At 37.2% G+C, this 19,225-nt stretch overlaps 1 protein-coding gene across 1 annotated transcript; it reads left to right on the forward strand.

Moving 5' to 3' along the window:
- The first annotated feature begins 17,139 nt into the window (after positions 1–17,139).
- LOC130744644 (uncharacterized) lies at positions 17,140–18,316 on the forward strand. The gene is made up of 3 exons (XM_057596812.1): positions 17,140–17,742; positions 17,844–18,074; positions 18,176–18,316. The coding sequence occupies exons 1-3, from the start codon at positions 17,140–17,142 to the stop codon at positions 18,314–18,316; spliced, it is 975 nt and encodes a 324-aa protein (XP_057452795.1).
- The last annotated feature ends 909 nt before the right edge of the window (positions 18,317–19,225 follow it).

A 19,225-nucleotide genomic window follows, 5' to 3' on the forward strand; every position in this document is an offset into this window, starting at 1 on the left:
GAAAGTAAAAAAAAAAAAACATGAAGCAATATGAAAGAAGTAACAAAAACAAAACAACAGAACAATGCTCTAGGATACTCCCCGTCTATGGTGTGCTCAGGCTCACTCCTCACTTGCAACCTTACAATAACACAAGTTCGAACTATGGTGTTCAACTTGATTTCCTCCAAGTCATCTCACCACATATGACTATGACAGATGATTTTTCCAGGATTTGAACTTGTGTTTTCACTTTTATAGAGGTTTAGCTTGTCTACTACTAGAGTAATATGTTGGTAACTTGGTTATACAATTTGACTATTGATGGAGAGCAGTTTCTTATCTAAACATTTGAAAATAAGAATCAGAAGGAAAATAATATTGTACAATATTTACGGTTAGAAGCAACGTTGTTATTGGCGGGTGACTGGGTGAGGGACCATGGCAGAGTGCTCAAAACCTGCCATGTTGAACAAATAATGATGGTGGATTATGGAGGGATATTGGACATGGCAAAGAGCCATAAACCCACCATGACATTCTGCCATTGCGGATATTTGATAACACTGGTTAAAAGTGAAAAAGAAATGACAAACTAAACAAAGCAACCGTGTTTTATAGAAGAGAAATTGATGACTATATAGCCACTGTGTTAGTTCCATAATGCCTTGGACATACAGCTTACCGGATAAGAGTATGAAAAGAAAAGAAAACAGGACACTTCTAAGGTGGAAGCATTAACACAGAATCACTGATACAAAGTTGGCTACTGTTGCTTAACATCATCATCCATGCGTTTTCATTCAACAGGAAAGGATTGTAAGAAATGGGAATAACAAATAGATAATTTTTCCTCCTGACTGTAGTGCCAAAAAAGCTTCAGCCATGTCAAAATCTTGATGTCTAGTTCCAAATGGAAGTTCCCAATCAAAATAGTACAAAAATTGTGCTAGAGGAAGTACAATATTTGGTAGAGCAAGAACTGTGCGGGGAAACATTTTCTTTCCTGCACCAAACGGTATGAAACAAAATTAGACCCCTTTAGTCAATTGGACAGTCCAGAAATCTCTCATAAAACTAAAAACAAAAATAGAAAGGGTATGTTTGATTGCAGTTTTAATTTTCAGTTTTCAGAAACAATTTTTAAAAACAGTTTACAGAAAACAGGAAAACATGTTTTCCAACATTTAGAAAATTGATATCTAAAAAGTGAAAACTATATACAGAAACTGAAAATTGTTTTTTAAAACAAGTCGTATCCAGGTTTTCAGTTTTTAATAACTGAAAACTGTTTTAAAAACGGCAAACAAATAGACCCTTTAAAAATTGAAAATAAAAACTATTTTAAAAAATAGTTTTATAAACACCGACAAACAAACAGATTTTTAATTTTTTCAATTTTAAAAAATAAAAAACAGTTTCAAAAACTATAATCAAACATACCTTCAGTATTTCTGAGATTCTTTCGATCCATCGCCTACCTTTTACTGAAGTCAGCCAGCTTCCATTATTTTTGTTACAAGAGTCAGTTCCATTTGCTAAATGGATAAATAATACTGTATTTCCTTTTTTTTCAACAATTTATCTCCCTTTGGATTCTATCTATTCTTTTGTCAACTTTGGATTCTAACCTTGACTTCTTTGGATATTTTGGTATCGAGTAAATGTCAATTTAATCATTGAAAGTGGTACATTCATTGACTGGTTGGTCTCTGAACTTTTAAAATGACTTTTGTAGTATTTGAAAGTGGCAAACGTTAGACAATGGTTTGAACCTGAAAATTGGGAGTGGAAAAACAATACATTTTCTAATTGAGCCAAACAATCTATTTGTTTTAATGTGAACTTAGTTATATTTATTTAACTTATAAATGTTAAATTAAAACATTAATTCAACATTTGACAAAAAAAAAGGGGGGTGGGAGAGGATTAATTCAACATGTTGAAATTAATGTTTCCACTTTCCACGATTAGAAGTTAAATAAATATAACTAAGTTGACATATTTACAAATTAAGTGTGTAGGTCAGTTGTTAATGATGGTGTTTTACCCCTCACAAGTTGAGATTTGAACCCCTAAACGTTTATAAACCAAGAAATTCAAATTTAAAACACAAGTTTTTTTTTATAAAGGAAACTCAATTATCTAAATGAAATTGAAATTGAAATTGGAAATAGAATTCTAAGTCAGGCTTTAATTCATAGCGGAAGTGGAAATAAAATAGCAGTTGAATTTATAATGGAAGGTAAACCTGACCCCATAAATTGGGCCTCCCTTGTTAGAAGGGCCTAGCAGCCCAATTTTGAAGTGGAAAATTAGTGGGCTGGCGAAGTGGAAATAAAATAGGGAGTTGATACAGTCATTCAGCACTCCAATTTTCACCTCTTCTTAAAAATTCTAAAATTACCCTAAACCCTAAATTACCGAATTTTGAAAATGTCAAAAACATATCATCTTATCAAAAGATGGGATGAATTTTCTTTTCAATTCACTCAAAGCTTCACTACATGAAGAAAAAAAAGATATAAAAAAAATATTGCATTACGGAGAAGGAGAAGTAAAACATGGATGGGTCTATTCCTGATTTTCTTACAATATTTCACAGATAAATTATTGTTATTCATGATTTAGATTCAAAGAAAATGTTATAATTGGTATGTGAAGCTACAAGGACGGGCGTTCCACACTTCATTAGAAGCATCACCTCCTATTAATATGGAGAAATTTTGCGCGAAATCTATAGTATAACCCATTAATATGTGTCCACCGCTGCCCTCCCTTTAAAAAGTTATATAAAATGGGGGACACCGGTATATACCATTTCATGACCATCGGATATATTAGTTTTAAATTAATGTGGTTGGGATTCATTGATGGTAACCGGTAGGGGAGGTTGCGTGGTAAAAGTTATGAAACTGCGGATTGATCCTTCATTCAATGCATTATTTGAAAATAGGTCCCTTGGATTAGTTGATCTGGTTTGACCTTTTTGTGGGTGAAATAATGTTATTACAAATCAGAAATGTTTATTAGTAGGTGCTAAGTATATAAATATATATATAAATACTACATAACATTTAGTATGATATAATTTTTGCGACGGGATAACAATTTCTTAATCGTATGGGTTCGGTTTCAGAGTCCGATCGTTGATTTTAAGTAAGAATGTAATAAGAATGCAAATATATGATAACTGGATTGGTTAAATGGAAAAAATAGAATTAGGTTTGAGAATTAGATTTCCTCGCCTGTAGAATTGTGAGAATGCAATAAGAATGCAAATATATGATAACTGGATTGGTTAAATGGGAAAAATAGAATTAGGTTTGAGAATTAGATTTCCTCGCCTGTAGAATTGGGATCATTATGAGTTCCAACTTGTTTAATCATGACGATTTATGAAATCTCAAAAGTGTAATGGATCTCGGTTGGCAACATAGGTTGCGATGAGTAGCTTTGAGAATGAGATATTAAAGTATGGTTATTCTTTTATGAAGAACTACTGGATTGGTTAATAGAATAATGATTTGCAATCCACATTCTGGAAATGAAATGCAGTCGTTGGGTTAAGTGAATTTGATTACTACATTGAAAGGTGTGAAACCAAATAGGCACGAAGTTGTTTATGAAAGATTGCGAAGTAGTTTTCAGCCTATTTTAAATGTTAGTATGTTTTGTGTGGTTTATTTGCAGGCAATGGTGATGATGAAAGTGTGTTCTTTAGACAGTGTATTGAATAGATTGTGATTGTGTTATGAAAATTAATGTTGTTGATAAATTATAGGGTTAAGGGTCATAGTAGTCCTTGTGTTTGTAAAAACGTTTGATTTTGGTTCCTCAGTAAAAAAACCGCAAGTAACTTTATAATTTTGTTTAAAAGACCCAAAAAAGAATACATATAATCTCTTAGTAGGAAGCTTTTATGGTGTTGATCTATTATTATCGTAGGCCTTGTAGTACCTTGAACTTCATATAAAATAATTGTTCGTAATTGTTATATTACCCATATTTTTGAACATATGCGCAATTAAGGTCGAATAAAATTTTGAGTAGTAATATAAGATGCTACAACATACTATTTCATGGGTGTTTTTTTTTCACATGACACGAGTCTAAATCGTAGTAACGTACATAATAAAAAATTTGTGGCATAATACATAAAATAGAAATGTAGTGCTCAAAATTTACATGCATGTAGTGTAGTCAGATTTGACTGAAGTGTATAGGTAAAAAAACATTATAGTTTAAAAAACATATATTTGCGAAGTATAATAGAGATTTATATAGTATAAAACCTATAATTAGTTAGATGTTGATATTATGATTACTTAATATAGTTATATAAAGAGGATGGCTACGTGGTTCTTGTAGTAATTACGAACAGTTCCAGTATTAACAAAAAAGAAATAATTAGGCATGATAATTGGGTTACTGGCCTTCATTTAAAATTTGAAAAGAAAATTGAAGATTGGAAGTTGGAACAGATCTTACTTACTTATAAACTATATATATATACCTCAATGGTAGTCAGAATAAGAAGATCCCAGATATTAAGAAACAGAACGGGTGAAGCAAATAAAACAACATGCACATGATAAAGGGAAAATAAGGATTACAAGATATCCTTCATTTCTTACATAAATAGTTAGACTACAATCAGAAATGATGATAATAAGTGTCATGCACACACGACGGTAAACACATTACTAGATCTGTTCCACCCTGTGAATGATCTGTTGCTGAAAATGCAATGATATTCATCCAACTTGCACATGAAGGTATGAAAAACGGTAGAAAGGGGGGGGGTTTGAATAACGTTTTCAAATAAAAACTTCCACCTTAAAGATTTCAACAAATCTTTCGAGACTTAAGTGCTAAAGATAAGAGATAGAAAAGCACACAAAGATTTTTATCCTGGTTCACTTGATAAATCCCTCAAGCTAATCCAGTCCACCCGTCAAGGTGATTTCTTACTTCTTAGAATGAAGGCAATCCACTAATCAGGTAAAGTGTTACAACTGCACTTGAAACCTTCAAGTGACTAACAATTACACTGACTTAGCTCACTCTAAGATTCACTCTCTTAGTCTTCTCTAGGATCCGATCAACCTTGATCTCCTAAAGGTAACTAAACAAACTGTTTAACAAAGAATGTTTACAAGAGATTTGCTTCTGAAAAGCTAATAGTAAACACAATGAATTCAGATGAAAGAATGCTTGAAGGTTTTTTGAATATAGCTTGCGCGTGTGTAATTTCTTCTAACCGCATCTTTCAATCTTCAGCCTCTATTTATACTCCAAGGATTAGGGTTTGAACGCTGCATGGAAATGCTACCGTTGGAGGGCAGTTCTGGAAATTCCAGCTTCTGTTGTGGCTGAGAACGTTAGGTAGGTCGTCAGGATAGTACATATGCTTTTGTACTTGGATAGCGACTTGTCCTTTAAACCTAGGAGACTTCTGATCAGGGGAATGCTTCATGTTGGAACTTGTGAAGCCGGTTGATCAGAGTCAGAGGGAAAGCACAGATCCTCTTACCGTTGTATCTTCTGATTCTGAACTCAGAGGGAAGTACATGGTCTTCAGAGTTTCTTGCTTCTGGACATCAGAGTTTCCACTGTTCAGCTTCTGGATCTTCAGAGTCTTCTACACCATCAGAACATCTGAACCTTCAGAGTTTCTTGGTTGTCAGAACTTCTGGATCTTCAGAACTTCTGGTGACTGAGTCCATATCAGAGCTTGTATAACTTCAGATCTTCTGAAGCATTTCTACTGTTCAGAGTGAACATAGACGTGGCGAAAGCGTTGCTTGAGTCACTCTTTATGCACAGTGCTTCTGATTAGTGTGAGACTAAATCAAGGTCAGAGCCTGTAAATAGCACACTCAGAAAAACACGTTAGAGTACCATAATTGTTCATACTCAAAAGGTTAACTTGTAATCATCAAAACATAGAGTTGTACTACTAGATCAAAACTTGATCTTACAGCACACGGTTGGAGTGTTGTAACCATGCAGCACTTGCTTCGTCTCTTGTTGGGAAAGAACGAAATAGACAACCCCTATATCCCTGTATCTGCTGGTGACATTCAGGCCACGTTGAGTAAACCACTGGGGTTCTTCCTTTGTAGACCACATAGGTCTTGTTGGGGTTTGTCGTCCTTAACAATCTGGCGTTGACCTGATCCATAAGAAGTTGAGGTCCCAGAAGTTGATTGTATTCAAACAATGATGAAAGCAGAGGGAAAGGAGTGGATGATCCTTAAAAAAAATGGATACTATTATATATAGACCACCCAAGCATGACCAGTATAATGGGTTTGGTTTCTACATTTATAAGCGCATTTAAAACCCTAACCACCATATTTGTAAATTATAATGGATTGAAGCTATATCTGGTTGACTGGTGCCAGAAGTCGGTCAAAGAGGAGAAAGAGACATAATTTCCCACCGTTGCCGGGTGAGTTCGTAAAGGTAAAGTGCTACAGATGTTTCTGATATGTGTGGTCACATCATTCGCAGTCATGACTTGACATGTTGAACCACTGGTAAGTATGAATTTAGGGAAAAAATTATTAACTAGTCATAGTGCAAGTTTGAAACCTTTATACAGACAGGCATCCAATTCGATCCCAACTACAAAGAACAATCTATTACTGGAATTATTGTAGATTGCGTTCTTTAATTGTAAGTACCCGTTAGGCCTCTCAACTATTCATCTGCAAATTGATTTGTCAGACTATATTGCTGGCTCATTTTGCACATGCATGTATGTCCTTTTATCACTTTGACAATGATATTTTGCATCCATATCCATATCATGATAATTAAAGGATCTCTATTATTGAACATATCCACTCAGGAGTCATTGCTGCCTCGTGAACTGAGCACTACTCAAAACCATTAACCATACTAAAAGTATTAACATTTGGTTTAATTTTGTGTCCCACTTATGACCCTGAGTAAAGGTTTGGGAACTTATTCAATGTGTGTAACCGCATTTATTTTATCATACACCCTCACAATTATTCGAACCTTGACTAACTTTTGGACGCGTGGGTGACAGTGCTACGTGACCCTTATCATTGCATGTTTGACCGAATAGTTGTCTAGGGCTATATAGTGTTAATTTAAAGACTATATTAGTGTACTTAGTTCATGAGTGTAGGAAGAAATCTTGCGAACTTGTTTGGACCATTAACATTAATGCGAGTAGGTGTGTCTTACCAGCCTTTACGATGGTATTATTACTGTGACGAGCAACCATCATAAATTCATCTCATCTTAATAATTTACGGCCTATCTTGAGGTTTGAGGGAAACATTTGATCCAGTCCTTGTTATGGCAGGAAGTAATAAAAATTATGTGGTGTTTAGGGGCAGGAAGGTGGGCATCTTCAAGCAATGGAGTGAGTGTCATACCCAAGTTGTTAGATTTAAGGGCAGTGCTTTCAAAGGCTACGACAGTCGCGAAGACGCAGAAGCGGCTTGGGAATACTTTTGCAATGAAGCCCGAGTACCTGTTGAGGTGGATGAAGAACAACAAACTGATCGATGGACCCTTGGGCCTAGCACCAACACAGACGTGTCTCTTGAGGGTCTGTCGTTGAAAGGTAATATGTTTTTCATGCATTAGTATAATCTCCAATCTTAGTTGGTTTGAACTTATTGTTGTGTTATCTCACCTCTACGTACCAGATGAGGTGGTTGGCAATGACGGGGTTGGCAAGGATGGGGTTCCAAATGATCCCGACCCAAACGAGTTTTTGATTGAATACAGTAACCAAGCTCTCCTGCGTGACGTGTGTGAAGCCATACGAGTGCCTGAAGCTACCTTATCCCTGTTAGAATCAACAAATATCAACGGTGCTCTTCATCACAGGTATGTTGCATGCGTCACAGTTGACAGTCCAGTGTTCATGGTTGGAGACTTTTACGTTGATCACAACGAAGCTCGAGACAGTGCGTCCTGGGTCATGCTGCATCACCTAGTTGGGAAAGTAGGGAAACCTATTAAAGACTACAACTACCATGTTGTGGAGGAGTTAGTTGCCCAGATGAGCGTTAAGGATGATCAAATTGCAACGATGGCTGCTGAAATCGCTCTTCTGGAACATGAAATCAGCACCTTGAAGGCTACCATCGGGTTTCCGCACTAGTTATTAAGCAGGATGGTTGATGGTTTGTTTGTGAAAACCAATATTCAATAGTTATTTTGTCCAACATTATCCTACCTACTTTTCCGGTTATTTGGTCCATTTGTTTGTTCAAATGTGTTCTTAGTTAGTCATGAAGCGTGTGCATGCATGTCTTTGGACAGATGTGTTTCATTTTCCCTTTAATTATTCAGATGTTGAACACTATTAATCTGATAGGTATATTGACAACTACAAGGAACTCGAAGCAGTTTAATCTGACTATCTAACATGGTAAAAAGTATCGAGGGTAAATTAGTCACAAAAGAAAACATGTTAATTGTACCAGTCATGGTTAGCGAACTCTAGAAATCACTCGCAAGGTTTGGTGACTATCTAACATAGTGGTAAGTCAAGGGTAAAGTAGTCACAATAACAATTGAAAGCATGAGCTTATCCAAGGAGCTAATACTGATTCTCATATCTGATAGAGATAGGGTAGATCGTGACGATAGTCGTGTTTCCTTGAATCTCTTCCACCTAATCAATAATGAAAGCATGTGGTGGACAAAACCAATGTTGACAACTTTAAGCGCACCTAATCCGACTTCCGTTGAACTTATCCTATACCATTATGTCTTGACTAGTGATCGGCCTTGAAGGCACCCGTGCTATATGATGTGCAAATAAGAGTTGTATATTATTTATACAGAGCTTATCCAAGGAGCTAATACTGATTCTCATATCTGATAGAGATAGGGTAGATCGTGGCGACAGTCGTGTTTCCTTGAATCTCTTCCACCTAATCAATAATGAAAGCATGTGGTGGACAAAACCAATGTTGACAACTTTAAGCGCACCTAATCCGACTTCCGTTGAACTTATCCTATACCATTATGTCTTGACTAGTGATTGGCTCTGAAGGTACCCGTTGATAAGTGTCAATTTTACCTAGTTTTCCATTGTTATTAAGACACTTATCTATGTGATTTATGGAAAATTTATATCAAAGTACTCTCCTTTGCTAAGAATTTATAGATTAATGAATTCTAACTAGAAAGTGTTTAAAATTTAATTCCAATCTCAACTTTTGTTGTAGGAATGATGATTTAAGGAACAAATGCAAGAGACCAAGGATTTTGAAGATTTTGTGTCAAAAGAGCTGAGCTGATTTTGAAGGTGCTCAGCTGATTTTTAGTGGAATGGTTCTGTCCTAAAAGAGCTGAGCTGATTTTGAAGGTGCTCAGCTGATTTTTAGTGGAATGGTTTTGTCCTAAAAGAGCTGAGCTGATTTTGAAGGTGCTCAACTGATTTGAGGCGGTTTGGAGACAAAACCCATCAGTGAAGGTAAAACAAATTCAGCTCAGCGCACGGGAAAAAGAGCTGAGCGCCCTGTGTCACAAATTTCATATAAAAAGGCCAAAAATCCCATCAGAAATGAGAAGAGGGAGAACCAGAACTTGAAAAAGGAGAAAACCCACAAAGGAAGAAAGAAAGAAAAGTGAGATCGAGAACTTTCGCACCTTCCGTCGAGCTGGGGACACGCCGACGACGGCACGGATCATCTTCATCTTCTCTATTCTCTTGTAAGCTTTAAGCTTCCATGAAAATGGATAGCTAAACCTCTTTGTGTTGGGATTGGATGTAGTCTTTTATCTTGAATGTATCCAACTTGATTCTCATCTATAAATTTCTATTCCTATGTGTTGATTTCAATGATCTTGTCTTGTTCTTCATGCTAGTTTTAGACTGATCAACTAAAGCTTGATTTTGGATTTGATTGAATGGTGGGAAGTATTCCTTTGATTCTGAAATAGATAAGATCATCTAGTGAGCTTCACTTTTAGGAATGAAATTGAAATCCATTAGTCAAGAAGCATCTAAGCTTAAAGAAACTTGTTTTCTAATTTACTCAAGGAATTGATTATTGGAAAGTGAGGTGATAATCCTTTTTATGAGGGAACTGTGAAAAGGATAAGAAATGATGTGATGGAATCCAACATAGGAAGTGACTTATATGTGAAGTCATAAGGATACTGAAAAGTTAATCGGCGAAATCCAATTCCAACTGTTTTCTCAACTTGTTCACAACTCATTTTATTACAACTTTCTTTTAGTTTTGCAACTTAGTTTAAAACAACCAACCAAAACACTCCTTGAATTCATTGCTTAAGTATTTTCACTAAAGAACGGCGTTGTATTTCCAATTCCCTGAGGACGATAAAAACCCTTTACTATACTACAATTGAATCTTGAAAGGGATTTGAACGTAGTTGTGGTAAAAACCTTTCAACACCCTTGCTATATGATGTGCAAATAAGAGTTGTATATTATTTATACAGAGCTTATCCAAGGAGCTAATACTGATTCTCATATCTGATAGAGATAGGGTAGATCGTGGCAACAGTCGTGTTTCCTTGAATCTCTTCCACCTAATCAATAATGAAAGCATGTGGTGGACAAAACCAATGTTGACAACTTTAAGCGCACCTAATCCGACTTCCGTTGAAGTTATCCTATACCATTATGTCTTGACTAGTGATCGGCCCTGAAGGTACCCGTGCTATATGATGTGCAAATAAGAGTTGTATATTATTTATACAGAACTTATCTAAGGAGCTAATACTGATTCTCATATCTGATAGAGATAGGGTGCTTATACAGAGCTTAATATATTGTCACAGATTTTGAATGATATAAGATTTTAAAATATGAATATAAAAAAAGGGATTAACCAGGAATAAGTGGCCCTTATTAAACCACGTTTAGAAACCCAATCCAAACTCGAACTTTACCTCCAAATACTCTCGCGTGGTGCAAGTTGGCGCGAGGGGTTAAACATTTCCCATCCATCAATATCCTGTCGCATTTAATGTTGGTTACAGATATCTAAGATATGGACGGGAAAATATTATTAAGTTAATGGCCGACGTCAGTTAATGTGCCTATACATAACATTTTGCATACTTGCCTTCTCAACTAAGAAAGATAACCTGACACAAATATATCAGCCCCTCATAATCCTTATATTTGCCTGTGTAAGATTTAGACTAAGCCTATTTTCTCATGTTTGAGATGATCTTCATCTCAAACTCTGACAATAGCTTAGATCCGGAAAGCTTTGAGGTAGATATGAGCCCCCACAGAGTCTATGGCGTTGAAGATCCATGGGAGTATGCTTTCACAAACTGTCTTTAATATTACAACCGGTGTAGGAAATTTGAAAGATGAATCTAATAAATATTTATGCAGGCTACTTCCATCAGAGAATGAACCAAACGATGAGAATGTTGGTGTTGAAGAAACGGATGAGAATGTTGGTGTTCAAGCAACAGATGAGAATGTTGACGCATACAAAGCAATTGATGAAAATGTTGGTGTTCAAGCAAGCGATGAGAATGTTCCCGTTCAACCCCCTGAAAAGGAACTTTCAAACGTGCGCTGCAACGTAACTTATTTCATCTTTTCATTACCCTTTTAGTGGTGTACTAACGCGTACAAATTTTAACTTTTTATGCCCTTTCGTATAGTCGATGGAGCCTGTAGCAGTTGCTGGGGAGATGTTTAATGTTGGGGAAAACAGTAACACGGTTTCTTGGAACCTTGTGTATGAACTTCTGCAGGTAACTGGTAGTATATCCCAGGGGTTCCTTACATTAAAAGGAAACACAATCACAAGCATGTTGTACTTCATGGAATATTCTATAATTGTTTCCTCATTAATTGCAGAAGTTACAATGTAGAATAGATAAGCTGGAAGATATAACCACAGAAACTCTGAAGCATATCAAAAACCCTGCGGATTTAGGTCATGTTACCGCTACCCCTGTCACGGATGCACGTTCAGATCGTCGTCCTACCATGCCACTAATGCCAGCGAAGTTTGCTGAGATGACAACTTTTATCATTCAGACGACTGATCCCAATATACCAGTCTACACTACAACCCCACAGAGTGGTGCAAGAAGGGCTACGAAGGACAATGAAGGAGGGGATGTGGTTGCAAGTGTTGTTCCGAACCAAAGGCCACAAGCACCAGGGAGTGAATATCGGAGGAGCACTCACAGAGAGGTATTTTATTGTTTCTCAGTTGTTATTGGTCCTCTTATACATCCGGTGGAACTAAGTACAAGTTATAAATGTTAATATTTGCTTACATACTGTGCACTATAGGGTGGTGAACAACATGGAGAGGGAGCATGTGAGACCATGGTGGGAAAGAAAATTGCTTTCACACCGCCCCCGACGGTCAGGACCTCATATATGGTCGATAAAACACCACCTCGTTTCCTAAGTATGGGTAAAGGGTTGGTCAGTGATGATGGATCCCGCCAGGCTAAGGTCCGGATCAATACCCTTCCGAAAGTAAGTTTCAACCTATAACCAAGATGTGTTCCTAAAGATATTACTTCTTGTTCAATTGACAGATTTTATTGTTACGTTGGATTATTTGTTCACAGTTCATGAAGTCAAAGTTCAGACCTACTGTTGACATGAAGTTGTCTTTCTTTGAGTTGCAAACCAGTGCGTACATTTTCAGTCATGATAAGTCCTCAAGGTAGTATATGACAGTTATAATTAAATTCATTTACAAGTAGTATACCACTTATTCGTTTGACATAAATTTAATAGGTTAAATTTTTTATTATTTGACTGTCATACTCTACAAGTCAGGAATTTGTCTTAATGTGTTTATTTGTATGAAAGTGAGGTTATGTTCAAAGTTGGGAACACAACCTACGGAAGAGGGGCCTTTGATTGCTTGTGTCTTGGAAAAACAGTGGGAGAAGAAGTAAGGAGATATCTGTAACTAATCTAATTGTCATCATACTTATAAAGACAATATACCACGCTTAACTATATTAATACCGTGTAGATCATAAACATGAAGTCCTTGGCAATAACCTGGACACAGATAAACAAGAACATCAATCGTATCTCGTGCTTGCCTCCTGCATTTGCGGTAAACCTGTATTCCATCAATATAAATGCATGTATTCAAGTATACCAAAGTCGTTGTTTTAATAATTGTGACTTGATTTAGGAGGACGTGGTGGCTTTAGGATGTGACGCGCAACATCTCCTTCTCAAATATGCTAACCAATGGATGCCCCCATTCAATGAACTATCACACGTAGTATATTGCACTTAATGGAATGTGTTGATAGTAGTCGTTCAACTATACATATGAATGACTGATCGGTATTGCTAATGAATATGTAGGTATATGTCCCTATTGAGGAGATTGGGAGCCATTGGTATTTGATGGTGGTTGCTGTTAAGGATCAAAGAATTTATAAATTTGACTCAAACGGTAGTCTTCATTTGATTAGAGGAAGAGATGAAACCATTCGTATAGTGGTTTGTGTGTTTACTTATTTCTATATAAAATAAGGTCGAAGTATATTTTGCTATCTGAATTAACTCTTCCATACATTCTTACGGGTGTTCAAAATTAACAGGCTAAGACACTTGCCATGATGCTGCATCACGAGATGTATCCTTTAAGCTATCGGATTGGGGCTACCAACTTTGGCCAGTGGCCTATAATGGAAGCCAGGGGAGTCCCCAACGTTGGAGGAAGGTTGGTTAAATCTTGATCTAAATATCCTTATTGTACCTTCAATTGTTGCGTGTAAATGTTAATGATACTTACTTATATTCACTTCACATGGTATCTAGCAGTGATGATTCTGCTCTATGGGTTCTGTCTTGGATGGACATGGAATTTTACTTCACCCCAAATGTCATTGGAGTGGTAAATTTAATTCTTGCCTAAACACCAAAATTGCGTACCTTTATACTAATGTAGACATGCACAGATTCTAGCTTTATGCATGCAAGACTTACACTCAAATTTTGCAGCTGAAGGATCGTTTGCTCAGGATGCAATTGGCTTTAGGGCTTGTAATGGGGGACCACAATGAAACTAGGAAGGATGTTGACACTGCTGCAGAAGCTAACTGGAGGAAGTTAATTCTCATGAGCACCGTTTGAGACCGAAGATGAAGCATGTAAATAGTTAGGTAATGGGGGTCCTAATCCTAAATGCCCCTGTATTTGGTGCATGTGTGATTTACCTTCATACATCATGACCACTGGTTACTGTAATATAGGGCGTCGTAACCACGATAAACTTTTGGGAAGGGCATATATTTTGGTAATGTAATAGGGCATGCGTGTAGTCTTTTTTTGATTCCAACTTGTAATAGTTTATGGTGGGCTTGTAGGGGAGCCAAGTGGTATTTTGGTTGGTCTTTTGGTCACATATTTGAGTCTCAAACGGGATTGTAATGAAATCTGTGATGTATTTGCACTATAGCTGGTTATGTATGTGGCAATGTCGAATGGAAAGTTGTTGATTTCGGATTAAATGTGTATCTATGTTCATGTTCATTGCTAGTATGGATTATAATTGAAGTAATTGTAACATTGGAAGACCAATAATGAACGAGGCTGAGGTGTAATTGTCTAAACCCTAACATTGACACACTGCTTCAAGCTTGACGTGTATTAATTTGAGCGGGACCCAATTGCACATCTTTCATATGGCATTATAATTAATTTAGTAGAGTATATAATGTAAGGTGGTTCCCGTGGTACCTTAAGCCAGACTAAAGTAAGATAACCAAGATGAGTCAATTCAACAATAAAGAACTAATGTACCGGTTACTTAATGAGTCAGTTCAACATTATAATAATGGCTTAAAAGCATTTCTTGCCCCTGATGTATCATGTTTGTGCAAAAGACACCCCCCATCTATTTTTGTCTATGTTTGTACCCTCAATGATACTGAAAAGTGTAACGGGTACCCCTCCGTCACTTTGACGTTAAAAAATTAACGGAAGGGGCTGATGTGGATTTTTTTTTTTAGAAATGCCACGTGGAAATTACGTTTTAAATTAGGAAAAAATTGTGAGGGAGATTCGAACCCAAGCCTCAAAAGTGGCAAAACCAGAACCTAACCATGTGAGCTACATAGAGACTTGTAATATTTATCAACACAATTTTATTTATACCATTTATTTCTTCACAAAATTCTTCTCCTTCCCCTTTCACACTACTATCTCTCCTCCCCCATTATATTTAACAACCAAATTACCGAAGCAAAATGAAGCAACCCAGCAAAGCAAAAAGGGTGAGAGAAAGTGGTTCAAATACTACAGAAGGAACCATGTGATAGCTAGCTATAAGGAAATTCATCAAAAGAACAAAAGAATGATTAGGTACAGCGTATGAACTTTTCAGATTAAATTGATGCATAGCCAAATGATGCTCGGAACCACCCGTTGCAATTTTTCACCTCTTCATCTGTCCAGTAATCCCCATCAATCAAGGAGAGACGCCTCTTCAATTCATCCTTTATCCTAAATCTGGGCAGGGATCAAAATCCATACCCTTTATGTTAAATTTGGGCATAGAGATCAAAATAACCAATTTCAACCCCCTAGTGGCCAATTTGAAGCTCATGGTAAGAAAATATCTTCAAATTCAACACAGGAACAAACCCATCTTCCTCCAACACCCTTCTTCTTCAACCTCCTCCTCTTACCAACACCAACAACGTCATCACCACCGCACTCAAAACCACAACAACAAAAGCCAAAACCTTATGACTCGATCCATTCCGCACAAACCATCCCTTTCATCCAGATCTGCGAAACCCTCACTTTGATCACACGTTCCTTAACGCCGATAGCCTACAGAATAGACACCGGAACCCCACCCATCACCATCGACAAGCTCGAAACCCGCGACGCAGTCGCAGAGCCTCGACATCTCGCATAGCCTTGACACCTCAACCCCCTGGCTGATCCGTTTCAAATCCGGACATGGCGGCGGAGCGGGGCTTGGCGTCGACGGCGTAGGGTTTGCCAATGACGTTGTGTCCACTTCTCCAAGTCTTCTTAATCCTACCAAGGTTTTGTTTCAGAAAGCTTCACATACGGTGTTTAGATTTCGTTTTTGACCTTCAAATTCTAATCGCAACTGCTGAAACCCCATTTTTTTATCCCATCAATTTTGGTGATTTTTAGAAGAATTTTGTGAAGAAATAAATGGTATAAATAAAATTGTGTTGATAAATATTACAAGTCTCTATGTAGCTCACATGGTTAGGTTCTGGTTTTGCCACTTTTGAGGCTTGGGTTCGAATCTCCCTCACAATTTTTTCCTAATTTAAAACGTAATTTCCACGTGGCATTTCTAAAAAAAAAAATCCACATCAGCCCCTTCCGTTAATTTTTTAACGTCAAAGTGACGGAGGGGTACCCGTTACACTTTTCAGTATCATTGAGGGTACAAACATAGACAAAAATAGATGGGGGGTGTCTTTTGCACAAACATGATACATCAGGGGCAAGAAATGCTTTTAAGCCTATAATAATCTATATAATTACTTAATGGTGAACCATACCCAAAAAAATTTGAGAGTACCACAGAATTGACCATAATGTAAATACCTACACTTGAAAGACACACGGTTAAGCGTCCACCACGGTTAAATTCCACATCAGTTTCGTCGTAAAAAATTAACGGATTATACTTAATTTCTTATATCAAAATAAAGTGATATCGATAACCAGTCTACAGTACACCAAAATTGTTAAATATTAGCAACTCAAAAAACCATGATTGTTAGGGGGACCCCTCATGCTGTGATTTCTGATTAACGCCGTCCACTAGTTACAGCTCTCTTTGCTTTTGCAGGACTACCTCCTCTGTACAAGGAGATAATTTATTATAATGTAGGGTACCCGATTGGTTACTGTTCCCATTGGTGAGTAAATTGAAATCTTCATGGAGAACCCTTCTGGTGCACAAACTAAAAACATCTGCCTAGCAACGAGTTCAAGGTAAGAATATACCAGTCTTTTATTTTGGTTCCTATTAGAGTTATAAGGTAGGATAAATTTTTTGACCCATATTATCGTCGGAGCATGACAAATATGGTGGATAAACCAGAGGACGTGATACACGCCGGTTTAAATGAGTTGAAGAACGCATTAATCGAATTCACGTGTCAGCAATGGAAGAAAATGGAAACTCTGGAGGTATCTATAGACGGGGTATGCAGCAACATCGAGCATTTTTCACAAAGGTTGAAGGTGAGTTAAAAGATAATCAGTACAATATTTCATTTACCATATCATGGAACCTGTACAAATACACCATGATGCAACTAATCTCACTGCAGATCACAATGGAGTTCGTCGAGAAACTGGACATCAAACTAAATACTTTGGATGATGTGTTAGTGAAACTAAATATTCTGGAAGAGGCAGTTTCGTGCATGGGAATTCAAAACTGTGGGGACCTCACAACTCGTCGGACTGAGGGCTCCGGCACGGTTAGACGAGCTACATCGTCTAAAACTCAGGCTCGCGGTAGAGGTAGAGGCCTGGGGCAAAGGCTACCAAAAACCATAATACAAGACCACGATACCGTGATCATGGTCCCAATTGATGATGACCCCAGCTTCTCATCTCCCAGTCAGAGGCAATCTAATGTTAGCAGTAGGAAAATGAAAGCCCCATTGACATCATCACACGTGGGTTCAGCACACATCCCTTTACAGCCCAATAAACCAATGAACACATTCAACCCGTCATTAGCCGGGAGAATGGGAAAAGTAATTTTCGCACTTAACTTTTTGGTGTTTTTTGGACTACATGTTGAACCATGGTTAGTCTTTTTCATTAGTTTCCTAAAGTATAATGTTATTTATTTAAGCTGTCCGGGGGTACATCCTCAACTCCGAGCTCGCACGGATTGGTGAGGAGATTTAGCTTGAAACAAAATCCCCTGAAACGTGCCATTAAAATGCAAAAGACTACTGCAGGATCTTCAGAGACATGTGAACTAAGGTCCAATACCGCAGACAGTTCACACACACCTCCTGTGGTCAGACTTAGGTCTTCTGAGGCTGCATCAACTACCATTCACGGATTGACAATGCCAGCGGTAGGTTATCAAAAGTTTTCATTTACAATAGTCGTAATAACCTTGTTTAGTTGGCCATTACACCTCGCTACCATATTACATTGTTCTGCTTTGTCCCGCAGTATATAAAGTGCAAGTTCAGACCAACAGTGGAGATGGAGTTGAGTGCTAAAAAAATACAGTTATGTGCATATGTGTGGCATGTGGGGGACGAAGAAAGGTATTATGCATTATGTTATTACAAATTCCTTCCTTATTCATAAATTACACATGAAATTAGTCCAACACTTGCAATGATGCTGCATTGTAGTGGTAGCGAGGTTTTACTTAAGAGCGGTGATAACGAAGCCACCAGACAATCATTTGATTGTTTTTGTCTTCCTCAGAGGATTACACATGAGGTAAATGTAGCAATAGTAGTGCATAATTAACCTTGTTGGTGCATACTTAACCTCTACCAATATTAGTGCATTATGAGTTATGCCTTTTCATTGTCTACTAAGTTGCTAACTTTAGTGCATAATTAACATAGTTTACTTATTTTTTAAACCTGCTCCCAACAGATAATTACATGGATGGCCATGAAAGGAACTTGGGCACAACAACATGCAATTGAACAGACAATGTGGTCGTTGCCGCCTAGTTTTGCGGTAAGAAATGGACTAAAGCTGGAAGATGGTATCAATATTCATCATTCATTGCCTTTGAATCACTCACGTATTTGACATGTATTATCTCAACCATTGCAGGACGATGTGAACCAATCACTTACTATTGCGGATATGAAGGATAAATATGTCAAGCAATGGATGTGGCCCTTCCCAGATCTCTCACACGTATGTTCATTTTTGTTTTCAGTCATTAAAGGTAGTAGTCACATAATACTTCAAAACCTTAACTAAAAAAACTTTTTCCTTTGTAGATTCATGTTCCAATACAAGAAACATCAGGACATTGGTATCTAATGGTTATATGTACTGATGAAAAGATTATCTACCACTTTGATTCACACCTTGAATCTGAAATGATGGAGTCCAGGACTGACACTATGCAAAATCTGGTAAATATCTCAACCTTACATCGAAATAATTAAGTAGGTGTGTGCAACCCTTGATGCACATTGTTGCGTGTATGACAAATTCTAATTTTAATATATGCCTAGTGTGAGATTA

The sequence above is a fragment of the Lotus japonicus genome, chromosome 3 (genome assembly GCF_012489685.1).
Source record: "Lotus japonicus ecotype B-129 chromosome 3, LjGifu_v1.2".
Classification (NCBI taxonomy): Eukaryota; Viridiplantae; Streptophyta; class Magnoliopsida; order Fabales; family Fabaceae; genus Lotus; species Lotus japonicus.

Bases quoted from the DNA above. Each gene is read 5' to 3' on its own strand.
- LOC130744644 (XM_057596812.1), top strand. From the start codon at position 17,140: ATGGAAGAAAATGGAAACTCTGGAGGTATCTATAGACGGGGTATGCAG. The intron at 17,743-17,843 runs GTAATTTTCGCA...TATTTATTTAAG, and splicing joins TAGCCGGGAGAATGGGAAAA to CTGTCCGGGGGTACATCCTC. The intron at 18,075-18,175 runs GTAGGTTATCAA...TTTGTCCCGCAG, and splicing joins ACGGATTGACAATGCCAGCG to TATATAAAGTGCAAGTTCAG.